This window comes from Gymnoscopelus braueri (assembly GCF_963280865.1).
Source record: "Gymnoscopelus braueri genome assembly, chromosome: 4".
Taxonomy (NCBI): Eukaryota; Metazoa; Chordata; class Actinopteri; order Myctophiformes; family Myctophidae; genus Gymnoscopelus; species Gymnoscopelus braueri.
The window spans coordinates 38,810,365-38,826,071 of NC_137605.1; the positions used below are offsets into that span (position 1 = coordinate 38,810,365).

Genomic DNA, 15,707 nt, shown 5'->3' on the forward strand with positions numbered 1-15,707 from the left:
GGCAGGGAATCATATTCCATCATATTCAAGGACTTTTGCAGAGAAATGAGAGCACTGCTGAGGGGAGGTGTGTGTGTGTGTGTCTGTGACCAGCTGATGCTCGCTGACGCTCGTTAATGTTACATACATCAAGGCAATTATGTTTCTGCTCTCATTTCCGGTTTCGGACAAGAATCTTCCGTTTGGTCCTAAAAAACGCCGCTTATCAACTAATCGATTAATCGATCGATAAGGTTATCAACTACCAATTAACGAATGAATCGATAATTTGCATCCCTACTGTAGTATGATCAAGTAGGGCATTTATTCACGAAAAAACACAAAAAAGTTAGAATATGGAGATAGGAGGTTTCTGCCCGACAGCAACAAAACAAATAATATTCCTGTCAATTCTATCTTGGATCCCCCCGCAGGAGGAGAATGAAGCCGCGAGCCCCCCCTCCGCCCCCTGAACCCGCCCCGCGACACATCTTCAGAAACGCAGTGCCTGACGGGGGAGGGACAGGAGGCACGGACATCAAGGAGAACGTCCTACGACCCACCGTGGAGGTGCTCCTCACCTTGCCAAATGGATACGAGACGACACTTATAGAGGATGGCAGGTAACAAGTGACACGCACTTTGATTTTGCCTCATGGTGCTAACAGCAAGGAATTGTACCCTTTAACCCCGTTAAAACCGGGAACGCATCTGTGTCATTTTAAGATTTCTTTGGCTATTCAAAAATAGCAGATATACAAGCTCATAGCGCGGCACCGAGTGCCACGCTATGAGCTTGTAGATCTGCTATTTCTTAAGAAACAAATACGTGAAAATGTGTGCAAATCTTTGAACACATTTTATACATTTTTAACTAACTTCTGGGGGGTCCCTGGAACAACATATTGTGAGATGGGGGGGTCCGCAGACAAATACATATCATTTTGGGTGGTCCTTGACATGAAAAAAGTTTGAGAACCACTGATATTATAGTAGCGACATCATTTTTTGGATCTATATTTGGGTGGCCATGTGTGCGAGATCATATACATGTGAAATTATCCCATTTGGAGCTTTGACCCTGGGAGAGGACTTATGCGAAGCTGACCTGACTTCACTCTCTACCCGTAATGTCCTGTTCTGTCCTCTGGGGCAGAAAATCAGGGACACCATCCTGGCATAGAAAACAAGGGGCTCTGTTAATGACCATGCAATGTAGGTCTGCGCTTGTACTCTCTGGACTCAGGGCCAATATTCTTTGACTACACTCATAAGTGAAGCTTTCTTAGTCAAAATTGTGCAACGTTTTGTTTGCCTTTCTTTTTCCCCCCCAAAATGTTTATTTCTATTTTTTTAATACGTCTCTACTTTCCCAAATTCACAATGGTTTTATTTAGTAAACTCTGAGAAAAGTTTCCCCTATAATTTTAGGCCTAAGCCTTGCCTTGGTTACTATGTATATCACTTTTTGTTTATTTGACAAGGGATGGGCAGCAGTAGTCTCTGGCCACGATTCTCCTTTCATCAGGGTAAATAAAGTTGAATAGTGTGGGATTGTGCTGAAATACTTCCATCTATGTCACATTTTCTGATAGCAGCCGGTGATAACAGTTGATCCTTGACTTTCAGGTGTCGAGGTGTGTCATGACTGGTTTAGGTGTCATAAGATGTCATAAACAGGTGTTTACGCGTGGGCTGTTCTCTCCTCTTTCTTTCTTTATTTTTCCTTCAGGGAATCCCATTGAGAGCAAGCTCTCTTTTTCAAGGACACCCTGATAACAGCATATAAAATACAATAATCTTGATAACAACCAGCCATTAGGTAATTTATGACACTAAGCATAGCGTAATGCTAATAACAACACCGGCGATACTGTACAAATACTAGCCTAAACTAACACTGTAAAACATAGTAAAAACTAGAAAAAGTGCTCCTCGGAGCACAGGTCTCCTATTGTGGGCCTGCAATGTTCAGAATTTGCCAATCAGGCTGGAATATAAAAAATCGGACGGAACCATCTTGATCACTTGACTATAGAGATAATGTGTACTGATTTGCATGATGTTTGGACAAAATTTGTAGGAGTAATATAAAAAGAAAAATCGGCCTCCTGGTGGCGCTATAATAGGGCAATGTTAAAAGGGTAGCGTTTGTTCTTCAACGTAGTGCGAATGTGAGTGCAAAGTTCCACCGCAATCGGACGCTGCGTTCATGATTTGTGGCATTTTGTTCAAAACGGGCCACTCCTGCAAACTTTAGATGTCAATGTTAGCCAATCAAGATGGAATATGAAAAATCAAACAGATCCATCTTGATCACATGACTATAGAGATCATGTGTACCGATTTGCGTGAAATTTTGATAAAATCTGAAGGCTTAATCTCAGAATATGTGTTTTACATAAGTCGGCCTCCTGGTGGCGCTATAAAAGGCTAATGTGAAAAATACAGGGCAGATGTTTTTTCTTGGCCTCTAGAGAGTATGCGTGCAAAGTTTCATGCAGATCGGTGCAGTTACAGTTAAAAATGCAAATTGGCCTTTTATAGCGCCACCATGAGGCTGATTTTAAAATGTTCAAGTGCCATTTCTTCCTCGGCCTAGTGGGAATGTGCGTGTGAAATTTCACAGAAAGCGCAAGCTGCGTTCATGATTTGAGGCATTTAGTTAAAAATGGACCAATCCTGCAAACTTTGGAAGCCAACCTTAGCCAATCAGGATGGAATATGGAAAATCAGACAGATCTGTGTTGATCACATGACTATAGAGATACTGTGTACTGATTTGCGTGATGTTTGGATAAGATATGTAGGAGTAATTAAAAAAAAAGGGTTTTGCACAAATCGGCCTCCTGGTGGCGCTATAACAGGGCCATGTAAAAAAATTGGGGCAGAGGTTCTGAATTGGCATCCAGGGAGTGTGTGTGCACAGTTTCGCAGCGACCGGGCCAACGGTGCCGGAGATTAGCTGCTCACTGACAGATGGACACACACACGGACACACACACACACGGACGGGGGGACGGGGGGTAAAACATCCTTTTGGCCTGGCGGAGACTATAAATACCATTTTCTATATCAGAAATCATGCATAGAAGCAGACCAGAATTAGGTTAATCAAACCTTGATATCTCAGTGTTTTATGTCACAATATGAAATCAGATATGTGTTGCATAAAAGGAACAGAACACTTGAGGTTGTATGATATGGGGAATAACATCATAGCTTTGTGGCTGTAACCACAGATATGATGTTATTTGCAGTAACACACTCCTTCTTGTGTTCTATTGGTAAATAAAGCAATCACAAAAAGCAAGGTTTTGTCATTATCACAGATGACACGGCAACCATATCGTGTATTCTATTCCCTGTGGTGTAAAGTAACTAAGTACATCTACTCAAGTACTGTACTTAAGTACAATTTTGAGGTATTTTTACTTTACTGGAGTACTTCAAATTTTTAATGCTTTTACTTTTACTCCACTACATCTCAGAGGCAAATATTGTACTTTTACTCCACTACAATTATTTGAAAACTTTTTTTACTAGTTACTTCGCAGATATAATTCATTATATAATAAAACATACATCAACCACTTTAGCCCTGTTTTATACATAGGCTATTTAAAAATAGCAGATCTACAAGCTCACAACGCGTCGCATAGCGACACGTTGTGAGCTTGTACAACTCACAACGCGTCGCATAGCGACGCGTTGTGAGCTTGTAGATCTGCTATTTTCAAACATTTTAGTACTTTTACTTTTGTTACTTTAAGTATATTTAGATGCCGATGCTTTTGTACTTTTACTCAAGTAACATTTTTAGCACAGGCCTTTTACTCGTAACAGAGTGTTTTAATTTGTGGTATCGCTACTTCTACTTAAGTGAAATACCTGAGTACTTCTTCCATCACTGAGGTTTTGTCATTATCACAGATGATACGGCAACCGTAGCGTGTATTCTACTCCTAAGGGCTGTTTCGCTCAGGCTAACTGCTGGTGTGGGCAGTTTGGATGTTGTTTTAGCAGACTGTGTCCATGTGTTAGTGATGTCAATGGTGCTCTTTGTGGCGGTCTGTCTCACGCCTCTGTCATATGATCTGGCTGTTCCCAGCAAGCTATTGGCGACTGTCTCTTGGTTTCTTTATCCCTGGATTGACAGCAAACACTATACCTAGAGAGGCCTACCCCTCTGTCTGTCTGGACCCCACCACACACACACACACACACACACACACACACACACACACACACACACACACACACACACACACACACACACACACACACACACACACACACACACACACACACACACACACACACACACACACACACACACACACACACACACACACACACACACACACACTAAAAATAGTAGTTGAATAATTTGAATAGGTACTTTTTATGTAATCATTTATTTTTGTTTTGTTTTTATTATATTTTGTTATAAAAGGTGTATTTCACCCCAAAATTTTATTCTATCAATTATTATAGTTTTATTTCCCTCATTGTGTGTGAGTGTATTTTACAGGTCCAGTTTCATAGACATGGATTTGGGTTATGCTAATGTTATGCTAAAAGGATAACACAAAAACCCCCGGGGGTTTGTTTCCATGTGGTCGTCATTGGGCTGGTCCTAAAAGTACTAAACCATTTTTCATTATAGGTTTAGATTGCACACAATGATAGTGTATTTCTAACCACCAATATCAGCCAGCACTTCTTTGAGTAATGAAAGTCAATCCAAAATTAATTCACTTAAAACTCTATTTCAAAGTCCTTTAATTACAGAAAACAGTGTTGTTGTTTTATTTGTTACATCTCATATACTGGTACATGAGAGTAAAGTTATTTGGTTTCTGTGGTGCTGTTGTGCATGGGCCCTACGTGTGTGTGTGTGTGTGTGTGTGTGTGTGTGTGTGTGTGTGTGTGTGTGTGTGTGTGTGTGTGTGTGTGTGTGTGTGTGTGTGTGTGTGTGTGTGTGTGTGTGTGTGTGTGTGTGTGTGTGTGTGTGTGTGTGTGTGTGTGTGTGTGTGTGTGTGTGTGTGTGTGTGTGTGTGTGTGTGTGTGTGTGTGTGTGTGTGCGCGCGTGCGTGCGTGCGTAGTCTGCATATAGAATGTGTGTAGAGCCTGTGTGTGCACGAGGACTGTGTACCATAGCATGATGAGGGATGGTAATGTTAGAGCCAGACATTTATTGAAGAACTTGTTCAAAGCAGAGAGTCAAATGTACTACACTGTACCACACTGATACTACACACTGATACTCCCCTGGCTGACTGTGTGTGTACATACATACATTTATCAATACATTGTGAATTAGCCTTTCTCTGCACCAATTAGCGGTCTCATAACAAAGTAAGGTGAGAGTGTTACTATGCAATGTATCAAGTAATTACAACTCTGCCTATTGGTGCTAAAGGGAAGCAGGCAGTGTAACCTAATCTCTCTCTCTCTCTCTCTCTCTCTCTCTCTCTCTCCCTCTCTCCCTTGTATTCTTTCTTTCTCTCTACCACCCTCCCCACTTCCTCTCTCTCTACTCCCTACCCTCCTCTCTTCCCTTCTTTCACTTTCTTCCCCCCTCCTCTCTCTCTCTCTCTCTCTCTCTCTCTCTCTCTCTCTCTCTCTCTCTCTCTCTCTCTCTCTCTCTCTCTCTCTCTCTCTCTCTCCCACCCTCAGTAAGGCGCTGATGGACCTACTGGTCGAGCTGTGCAGCCGCTATCACCTGAACCCGTCCCTGCACACCCTGGACCTGCTGTCCCCCGAGGGCCACCCTCTGGGCTTCAAGCCCAACGCGCCGCTGGGATCCCTGGACGTGGCCTGCGTCCTCATCAAGGAGAAAGTTTGGGAGGAGAAAGTGGTGCGCAGACCGGCACCTAAAGTGCCAGAGGTGAGTTATTATAGCGATAGTCTCTCTCCTGTTACTGCAGCCCAGAAGTGTTTCCCCATCTCGCCATGTGTCTTTTATGTTCGTATCCGAAGGATTGTTGACCTACGGTTTTGGCTTGATTCAATCATGTTAATTCAGTCGTTATTCAATAGGTAGAAATGTTTCTTTGAATTATGGTCCTATATGCTCGATTTGGAATTGTGTGTAAAATGACTTTGCACGCACATGTGCAAAGTCATTTTTGTACTGTGTTTGATAATAATAGGAGATTAGTTTGCAGTTTGTAATAGATGTACTGAAATGGCAATAATAATAGTGATATAATATATAATAATGATAGTTACTTTAAATTTCACACCTGCATGTGTACCTGCATGTCAATGTCAACTTGACCAGCTTCCTTATGATATCTGGGTATTAGGTACTGTGTACTCCCCCTCGGATTTGGCAAATTAGCATAAATGTGAACATTTTATTGTTAATTATATTAGCAGTGGCAAATAATTGCATGAATTAAAGAAGTAAGCAACAAGTAAATACCACTGCCCCTGCTTTGCTGTGCTTTTCATGAAGTATGCTTTAATCTTGTGTCGTTGTTTTTTTTGCTGAGTATCATGGTTTGCATTTGACTTGTATATACAGTATTGCAGTTCTCAGCATGCATCCATTGTCATTTACATGTACATCCACCTGCCTGTAGCTCTGTGTAATATCCCTTCCCTCTCTACCATTTTACTACTGACCGCTGTCAGAAAGCAAGGCCAGTTAAGCCGCTAAGGGCTCATGCAAAGGTAGGAAGCTGTCAGCCACATCGTAAAATCTTGAATTCATTTGTACACTATCAGAGTTACAAATGGATAAATGAACACTGAGGATTTTACTGTGTGTGCAGCATGACATGGTCGTCGGTTCTGAATCTCTGTACCTACGAGTTTGAGAGTGCCCTTTCCCTTCTCTGACACTTGAGTTGCCATTTTCTACTGTTTTCTTTCTTCATTCTCTCTTCCCTGCTTTCTAACTTCAGTTCGACTCCCTCTCCATTTCTCTTTCTTCAATCACCCTCTCTTTTTTAATATCCCTCTGTATTATTTCTCTTCTTCATCCCTCGCTTTCTATCTCCCCCTCTCTCTGAGCTCACCTCGTCTCTCTCCTCCTACTGTGTGAATATTTGATGAGGGCCTTACCTTTAGTTACCATGCATTATTTCTCTACTCTTCTCAGGGCTCGCTGACTGCTCTCTCCCTCTCTCTCTCTCTCTCTCTCTCTCTCTCTCCCCAAGGCCAGAGCCTTACACCGTTTCAAACGTTCCCATCAATCATTCCTCTGTTTTGTCTCCTCTGTCATCTCTTTGCTCCCAGCCTGCAATCAAAGCCTTTCTGTATGTCTTTGGGTGTGATATCAAAAATGTTTGTACACAGTAACATAAACCGTAAGGGTTCATTTGGTACCATTTATACACTCTCAGAGATCAATTAAAGCGGCAATCCATACCTTTTATCTTCTAACTAGGATTCAAACCCAGGTCCCCTGCATGAGAGACCAAAGTTCTACCGCTGGGCTAAGACCATAGACTGTATAAAAGAGATGGACAAAGTGACGCCCCCAGACTCTACAGACCGTAAATGAAGCCTATTTGTCAGCAAATTCAAATCCACCATCTTTTTATATCGCGTCATATCATAGCTAATGCAGCCGGAAATGAATGCTATTGGTTGGGTAGCTTGTCAATCAAGAGCCGGGGCGGGGAATGAATGCTATTGGTTGTGTAGCTTGTCAATCAAATCATCCCGCCCCTCCTAGATTATACCCTACTTTATCGTTAATTTAGAAATAAATGGGACCATAATTTACCAAAACGCATATCATGATGATTGAAAGAAGACTTTAAACTAGTGACTGGAAGCATATAGTATTTATGACAATGTTTATCAAGGTAAGAAAATCAAGTCTAAAGTTCGTCAAAAACCCACCCACTTGCATTGAGAAAAAATCTTTCTGACACCAGCAGGGGTAAAACAGCTAAACTACAGGCCATTCATATGAACTGTCACTTCCTATACAGACTCAATTTCAAAGGCCAATGCTGGGCCCTTGGCTGAGACGTAATATTGCCTCTTGCCCAGGGGAGATATTGCAATTATGAGCTTGAGGCAGTACTTCTTGTCATCCAGTAGGTTTTCGTACCCGACGCCAGGGTATACATTTTCTCAATATAGTATATATAGTATATATAGTATTATATTGTATTAACATGCTTTACCATACAGATAGATTAAATGTTTTATTCCTTTTTCTATTTTAGCCCTATACACTTCGTCATACAACGGATAGCAAAAATAGCGATTCGAAACGCTTTTCACATTAATGACTTTTTTTTCTCCATAATTTTTTTATTGCAGTTTTAACACTTAGATTCACAGTCTGTGAACCTTATATTTATTTATTTGTAAAAAAAAAATAACAACTACAGGTCAGTTTAACATACAAACCGCAGGCTGCATTAGACCAAAGGTTTCTGAGGATGTTGGATGGTTTTCATAAACCTTTACCGTTACCTTTCCCAGAGGTGCAGCAGTCTTGCCGAAGTCACACTACGTTGCACATTATTACCCAAGTGCAGAGTTTCCAAATAAATCCTCTTCTTTATGGATGTTGAGAATAAAGGGATTCTCTGACAGCCATATTTTGTGTAGTATTCATGATTTATGAGCTTGGCTAACAGTTTGGGGAAAACTGGGATCTATTAGAGCAGTGGCTCTCAACTCTGGTCCTGGAGGACCATCTGATAGAATGTTTTTGCTTCTGCCCAATATTTATGCGCCTGATTTAACGACTAGACTAATGATTAATCTATTCTAGAGCAGACTGATCAGTGCAGTAGTTGAAATGTTACTTTTTGGGTTAGAACAGAAACGGGTTCTGTCATGGGTGTCCTTAAGTACCACTGTATTAGAGGGGTGAATAGAGATGGTATAAGCAATGAATACAGTATTAAGGTACAGTACATTTGTATATTTCTTTTTTTATTTGTATTTCCCCCAAAAAAGTAAAATTACTGTAACCCATTAAGATTCTAAAGATGTCTTCTAAATCTAAAACAGTTTTCTGAAACACATATGTTGCCATAATATCAGTGGTTCTCAAACTTTTTCATGTCAAGGACCCCAAAATTATATGTATTTGCCGTGGAACCCTATCTCAAAATATTTTGTTCCATGGACCCCTCAGAAGCAAAGATTTGAGTAAAAAATGTTCTCTTCAAAAGTATATATCAATGATTTGCGCGGCATAGCACGGCATGAGCTTGTATATCTGCTATTTCTGAATAGCCAAAGTATAAAATAATGGTTAAAGTGGTTAAAATATAAAATGACACAGATGCTTCCGGGTTTTAATGGGTTAAAGAAAATGGTATATGCTCGCCGCGCGAGTTTATTTATGGTAGAATAACAACAGCCATTGTAAGAGCTGTTTATGCAGGCCCTTGAGTCCTGAGTGGTCTGCTTGTTCTTTCCACAGAGGTGATGTTCAAGCTGAAAACACAGCATCTATCAGTCAGTGATAAGAGGCTGCTAAACAGAGTGGAGGCTCCCTCTGGTCTGCATAACAAAACACCTTGTGGTGATGCGCTGTAAAAAAATATGTGCACAGAACAATCCTCAGTGTTAATTGGAACCAAATGGACCCTTACGGGTCTATTTGTACATGCTCTGAGTTATCAATGGATAAAGGAAGACTGGGCGTTTTACTGTGTACAGGCACGTACACAGAGATATACGCTCGCACTAACACGAGCACACACGCATGCATGCACAGACCCCTGCTGTCAGCTGTGGAAGCTCAGATAGCTGTATTTGCCCTCCCATGACCCCAATGTGACTATCTCCCTCTCTAGTTTACTACATAATTGGCCTCTTTGTTTGGAAGTAAAGTCTACGTAGCTACAGATTATGTAAGAGAATGTGCATGTTTGAGAGTCTCTTCATTGTTGCAGTTTTACTTAAGTGAGCCTTGAAAACATTTCATGTGTTGATTTGTCATACAGTATGTCTTACATCGCCAACATCAAATCTTTCGTCATTGAATGAGAAAACGCCCATATTTTGCCATTTTGTGTCGTCTGGTGACGTCGAAAGTCAATGTGGTTGCTACAACAGTGGCAAAAACGTCCACTAACAAACCTATACCTACTGCTGCGAAAACCAATCGTGATACACTCCCAATATGAAGATCCGTCCTAAAGTCTTTTCTTTATCTCCAAATTATTTCCTCCCAGTTCACCAGTCTCTAGTTGAGCGAACAGGGACTGGCTTGCAAGTCTTATTAAGTAAGTAAGTACTGCAGGTTGGAGAGGCTTATTGTTGGTATCAGTCAGATAGCAGGAGCCTATTCCTGTTCCACCATGCACTAGACCTCTGGGAGATGGATTGCTGAGGTGGAGCTGAACACCTACCATCAGCTCCCAGTACTTACCGCATGACTTGCCACACCCAAGCCATACGCTGAGTTGGCGATGCCCGGGACCGAACCCCATGACCTTGTGGTCGAATGGCGAGTGCTCTACCGACTGAGCTACCCGGACACAAAGCCTTGTTGTTTACTGATAAAGGCATAAATGTATGCTGATATATAATTATCAAATGTCATTTTCTATTTAGCAGTTGTCCAGTACATCATACAAACCACTACTACTTCACATGAATTATTATCTCTAATTAATAATTCAGTTAGTTAGCCTCTCTATTCTTCCCAATGTCTTTTTTTCTCCTGTTTAATTATTTCCCTTTGATGATACTGATGTAGTGCTTGTAGAATTCTCAACACATGCATGAACTGAGCTTTGATTAGAAATCCCTGCATGTTCTTATTCTCTAAAGCCATTTGCGTGACTCCTGACTCTCCTCTTTCTCTTTGCCTCTTCCCATCCATGTTGTCCAGAAAACGGTGCGTTTGGTGGTGAACTTCCACCGCAGCCAGAAGGCGGTGGTACGGGTCAACCCGCTGGTTCCGCTGCACGCCCTGGTGCCGGTCATCTGTGACAAGTGTGACTTTGACCCGGCACACGTTCTGCTGCTGAAGGACAGTGTCAGCCACCACGAGTTACCTCTGGACAAGACTTTGACTCAGCTGGGAATCAAGGAGCTCTATGTTCATGACCAAAGTCTAGGTAAAAACTGCATTTTATGTCATTTTTTTGGTCAAGGGTCAAATGCTTTTGCAGTGGAATTGCGTTTCAGGGGAACAACTCGGACCCATGTTTATTTCCTGTAAGTAGATATTATCAAACACTATCTGCAACAGGAAATACACTTTGGCCCATTTAGAATGTTTATGCTGTCAAGTAAAAACATGCGTTTATTTATTATTTATTTATTTCACGCGATTAAGTCGCGATAGTTTAATCTGCTGTTTGTGTCATGAGTATATCCACACAGAACGCGAATGAAGCAGCGATACATCATTTAACAAGGTCGATCTTTCACTGAGAATAAAAGCATCAACCTGTATGAATGATGCATTACCAATTTAATAATTTGATGTTAAATATTCGCCAATGCATTTTTCGGATCGTTGGTGCATACCCTGTGTGGGGTCAATTCAATTTCAGTTTACTCGGTTCAAAATGCAGCTTGTAGTTTGAAGAAAATTCCCATCCTGATTGAATTACATTGAAAGTGAATTTAGCTTAACTCTCGCTTCTCATTTAAAAATGGCAGCTACTGTTTATTTGGTTAGCTGAAACCTGAAGTCCTATCAACTAGTCAATTAATCAATTTTCAGAGTGGAAAACGTGTTTAAAAAGATTTGCCATACTGCAAATGTGGATGTAGTTTTAGAATGTGATCAGCCAGGCTTTATTTGTACAGTACAGTTGCATGTTATGCACGATGTATTCAGACTGGAGAAAACATTCACAGTATTTAATCAGAGTCTTCAGATGCTATTGTGCAAGATTACAAGAGATGGGAGTCAGTCACCACATAGGGCATCATGGCTCAATAATCAAGGCCAAGCAGTCAGAAGTCATGGAAACCTCTCTAGTCATGCAAACTGATTACATCATAATAATACAAAATAAAAAAAAGTTATACAGTCAGCACTGCCATACTTTGTATATTTTTCTTGTTTATACCAAAGAGCAAAACATTACACACCCAATTAAATGGTGTTTACATGTTTGACTAAATGAGCCTTGATAAATATGTGCTTTCTCCGGGTGTGCCAGCTCTGAGGACATTACATAAGGCTTTTAAATTAGATGTTAAGGTGGTTGGAGGTCTACACCCACTCATATGTGCTGATAATATCATTGTCAGTGACTGTAAGTTTTATTAGAAAGGAACATGTTTTACCTTGATGGAGGTTGGCCGTTAGCCTTTAGAACATGATGTAAGTTTTATGAGCAAATTGTGTAATGTCAGATGGTGTTGTCAGGTGCTTAGTATGCAACATTCCACAGTGATGAATGAGATATGTAGTTTTTGCTCAAACAAATTGTACCACACCTTTAAGATGTTTAAATCAAGTTACAGTGCTTCAGAATTGTATTTACTTCAAACACTATAAGATGTGTTACATTTCTACTTTCTTCGTATTTTTTGGCCAAATACAGCATTCATATTCTCTTAGCAGATAACATAATCTGGAAGTGACTTTATGCATTTTCACTAAACCTGTGATATTTTCCAGTTCTCCTGCCTAAAATGGCTTCGGCCCCTGCTCTTAACTACTCAGGTATTATAACTGCTAACTGCTCATGTAGGTGTTTAACCCTATATTGTAGTTCCTAGTACTGCTTGCAGACTAACCCTACTTTTCGATTGAGTTGCACACGTTTATTTGCTTATTAGTGAACCATCCTAGTGAAAGTGTTTGATTTTGTCTTCCATCGGATTGTGATTATTGCCTTCTTGTGTTTGTTTCTAGTGGCCTTGCATAATAATTTTTTTCTCAACAAATGCCAAAAGAAAGATTATTATAATTGTATAGTGTATGTAAGTACACAAGTAAGCAGATCCTAATTATGTTAAAATTATATCTACATGGAGTTTGAGTACCAGTTTGTTTGCCTTGATTAATTATAGCTCCTGCCATCACACCAACAGGAGACATTTTTAGTTAATGCTCTGCAGACTGTGAAGGTTAGAATTGGTATTGGGTAATATGATGCTGTAGTGCCCTCTACTGATGCAACTAGGTTACTACAGCATTATAAATAAAAATCCATTGTTATTATTATTGCAGTTATATCTTGGAATGTACAGTAGATATGTTTAATTGAAGTCCACCCAGCACTGCATTTTGTCATTAACCTAAAGAATCAATGCATGTCAAAATCGTTCTGTTCCATGTACCATTTGTTCTACACCACTCGACTGTAATCATCATCTTTGTGTTGTCGTTTGTGTCCATTCTGTCAACATCCATTCAATCCCAACTAGGGGTGCAACAGTTAATCCAATGTATTGATTTAATTATTATAAAAAAATAATCAATAACCGATCATTTGATAAATCAATCGATTAATAATCGATTTTTATTTTGGGATTGTCATTATTGGCAAAAAGTAAAAAAATAAATAATTAAAAAATAGTGGAAATAGCCGATCTTCAAGCTCACAACACAATGATACGATACGTGTTGTGAGCTTGCAGGTCAGCTATTTCACTATTTTTAAATAGTTTTTTAACACAAAAAAAAAAACGATTATTCGATTAATTGAAAAAGTAGTCAATAGAATAATCGCTGAGAAAATAATGGATAGTTGCAGCCCTGAATCCAACACTGCTTCTTTCTGCTATGGTCTCTACTTTTTAGCTACTCTTTGATTTACTGTGTGTGTGTGTGTGTGTGTGTGTGTGTGTGTGTGTGTGTGTGTGTGTGTGTGTGTTGTCGTAGACATTCACTCCAGTACTACCAGTGTGGGTGGGTCAGAGAAGAAAGGCTTGCTGGGAATCTTCAAGTTCAACAGGAGGAAATCTAAGGTAAGACTCCTCACTATTTGTTAGTTCATATTTTTGTAGAATGATGAATGACCGAAAATCACGTGAATGATGCAAATACTGTACACAGCGAATATAGACTCTACTTAAAATGTTTCAACCTGGCGTCCCTATTTTGGGCATGTCATTATAAGGCAGAAATTGACAAATAGTGAAATTGCAGATCTACAAGCACACAACTCGTCAGTGGTGTAAAGTAACTAAGTACATTTACTCAAGTACTGTACTAATTTTTAGGTATTTTTTAACTTTACTGGAGTAATTCAAGTTTTCAGTACTTTTACTTATACGCCACTACATCTCAGAGGCAAATATTGTACTTTTACTCCACTACAATTATTTGCAAACTTTAGTTACTTGTTACTTTTTTGATTATTATTACAAAACATACATTAACCACTTCAGCCCTATACACATTGTGGCCATTTGAAAATAGCAGATCTGCTATTTTCAAAAGATTCTTATACATTTGAAAACTTGTGAAAGGGGACATTCTGCACAATGAGAATGATTTCTACTTCTGGTACTTTAAGTACATTTTGATACCAATACTTTTGTACTTTTTACTCAAGTACATTTTGAATTCTGGACTTGTAACAGAGTATTTCTACTTTGCAGTATTGATACTTTTACTAAGTAAAACATTTGAATACTTTTTTCACCACTGCACCTCTTAACGATGTAAAGCGCTCTGAGCTTGTAGATCGGCTATTTCCGCCGTTCAATGAAGTAAGTGGCATAAAACAGGCATATGGACTGTTCACGTATGGATCGGTCATCGTTGTTCCATTTGAAACACTCATCCACAAACTAACACTGACTGCTGCATGTACACTTTGCTGTAAATAGATAGCTAACATAGCCTAACCGGACAGTGGGATGCTGCATGTTAGCTGTGCCTTGCTTCCATTCGCAGACTTCCTCTGAGACATCTATGGACATGGATGCCACTGATGATAACGTAGTACAAAATACAGACTCCAATGTAAGTACTACTAACATTTATCCCACCTATCTGGATGTGATGGATATTCCATTGGGTTTTCTTTCTCTTTTTTTTTTTTCCCGTTTCACCACAATCACTCCCTTCTCTGAAGCCAGTTCAAGCATTTCATCTATTTAATCTGGCTTTGCGGTTGATCTAATGTTGACTAATTCATAGAGAGATGTATCTTCATTTCTAAGAGATGCATTCTTCTCCACACAGAGTCTACCGGTTGTCTACCAGTAGTCAATGTGTGGGTCTTACCCATCTTCTCCTCTAGAGGGCAGCATTTTCTATCTTTCTATCATTATCTAGAACCTCGAAAGCACCCTTTCACGGCCATTCTTTCTCTCCCAAAGTAGGAGTAAGTATAGGATGAGTTTAGCCTTCCAAGTCATATGGATGCAGTACCGATAGGGATATAGTCTGTGGTCCTATAGCTCAGCATTACTTTGACGATCTTTATACATATGCGAACTACTAGGCTACAACATCCAAACCTTCTGAGGGGTAAACAGGAAGAAGATGGATCTGACTTTCATTCCTTTGTTTTCTTGAACTACTCTCTATCCTCAAACTTGAAGTTGATCAGAAAAGGCCTTAAACATCCAAAAAAAGCAGTTCAATATCCAGCACCTATTGTTCAGTCTTAACTCCATTACAACCGGGGAAAGCATCCGTGTCATTTTTAAGATTTTTGCGTTGGCTATTAAAAAATAGCAGACGTACAAGCTCACAGTGCGTCACTTTGTGCCGCGCTGCGAGCTTGTACATCTGCTATTTTAGAAAAATCGCGAAAGCGTGAGAACTGCTGATTTAGAAAGGCATTTGTGGAATCGGCATCAGT

General features: G+C 40.0%; 1 protein-coding gene across 5 annotated transcripts in view; it reads left to right on the forward strand.

Moving 5' to 3' along the window:
- Nucleotides 1-418: 418 nt before the first annotated feature.
- cobl (cordon-bleu WH2 repeat protein) overlaps nucleotides 419-15,707 on the forward strand; it is a 72,633-nt gene continuing 57,344 nt past the window's right edge. For 2 of the 5 annotated variants that reach the window (XM_080425402.1, XM_080425406.1), the window contains exons 1-6: nucleotides 419-602; nucleotides 5,662-5,872; nucleotides 10,811-11,039; nucleotides 12,563-12,607; nucleotides 13,772-13,857; nucleotides 14,792-14,860. In XM_080425402.1, the coding sequence (XP_080281528.1) occupies nucleotides 421-602; nucleotides 5,662-5,872; nucleotides 10,811-11,039; nucleotides 12,563-12,607; nucleotides 13,772-13,857; nucleotides 14,792-14,860 (822 nt within the window). In that variant the 5' untranslated portion in view covers nucleotides 419-420. The remainder of the gene's footprint in view (nucleotides 603-5,661; nucleotides 5,873-10,810; nucleotides 11,040-12,562; nucleotides 12,608-13,771; nucleotides 13,858-14,791; nucleotides 14,861-15,707) is intronic. The other 3 variants (XM_080425404.1, XM_080425403.1, XM_080425405.1) reach the window with 3 other exon arrangements.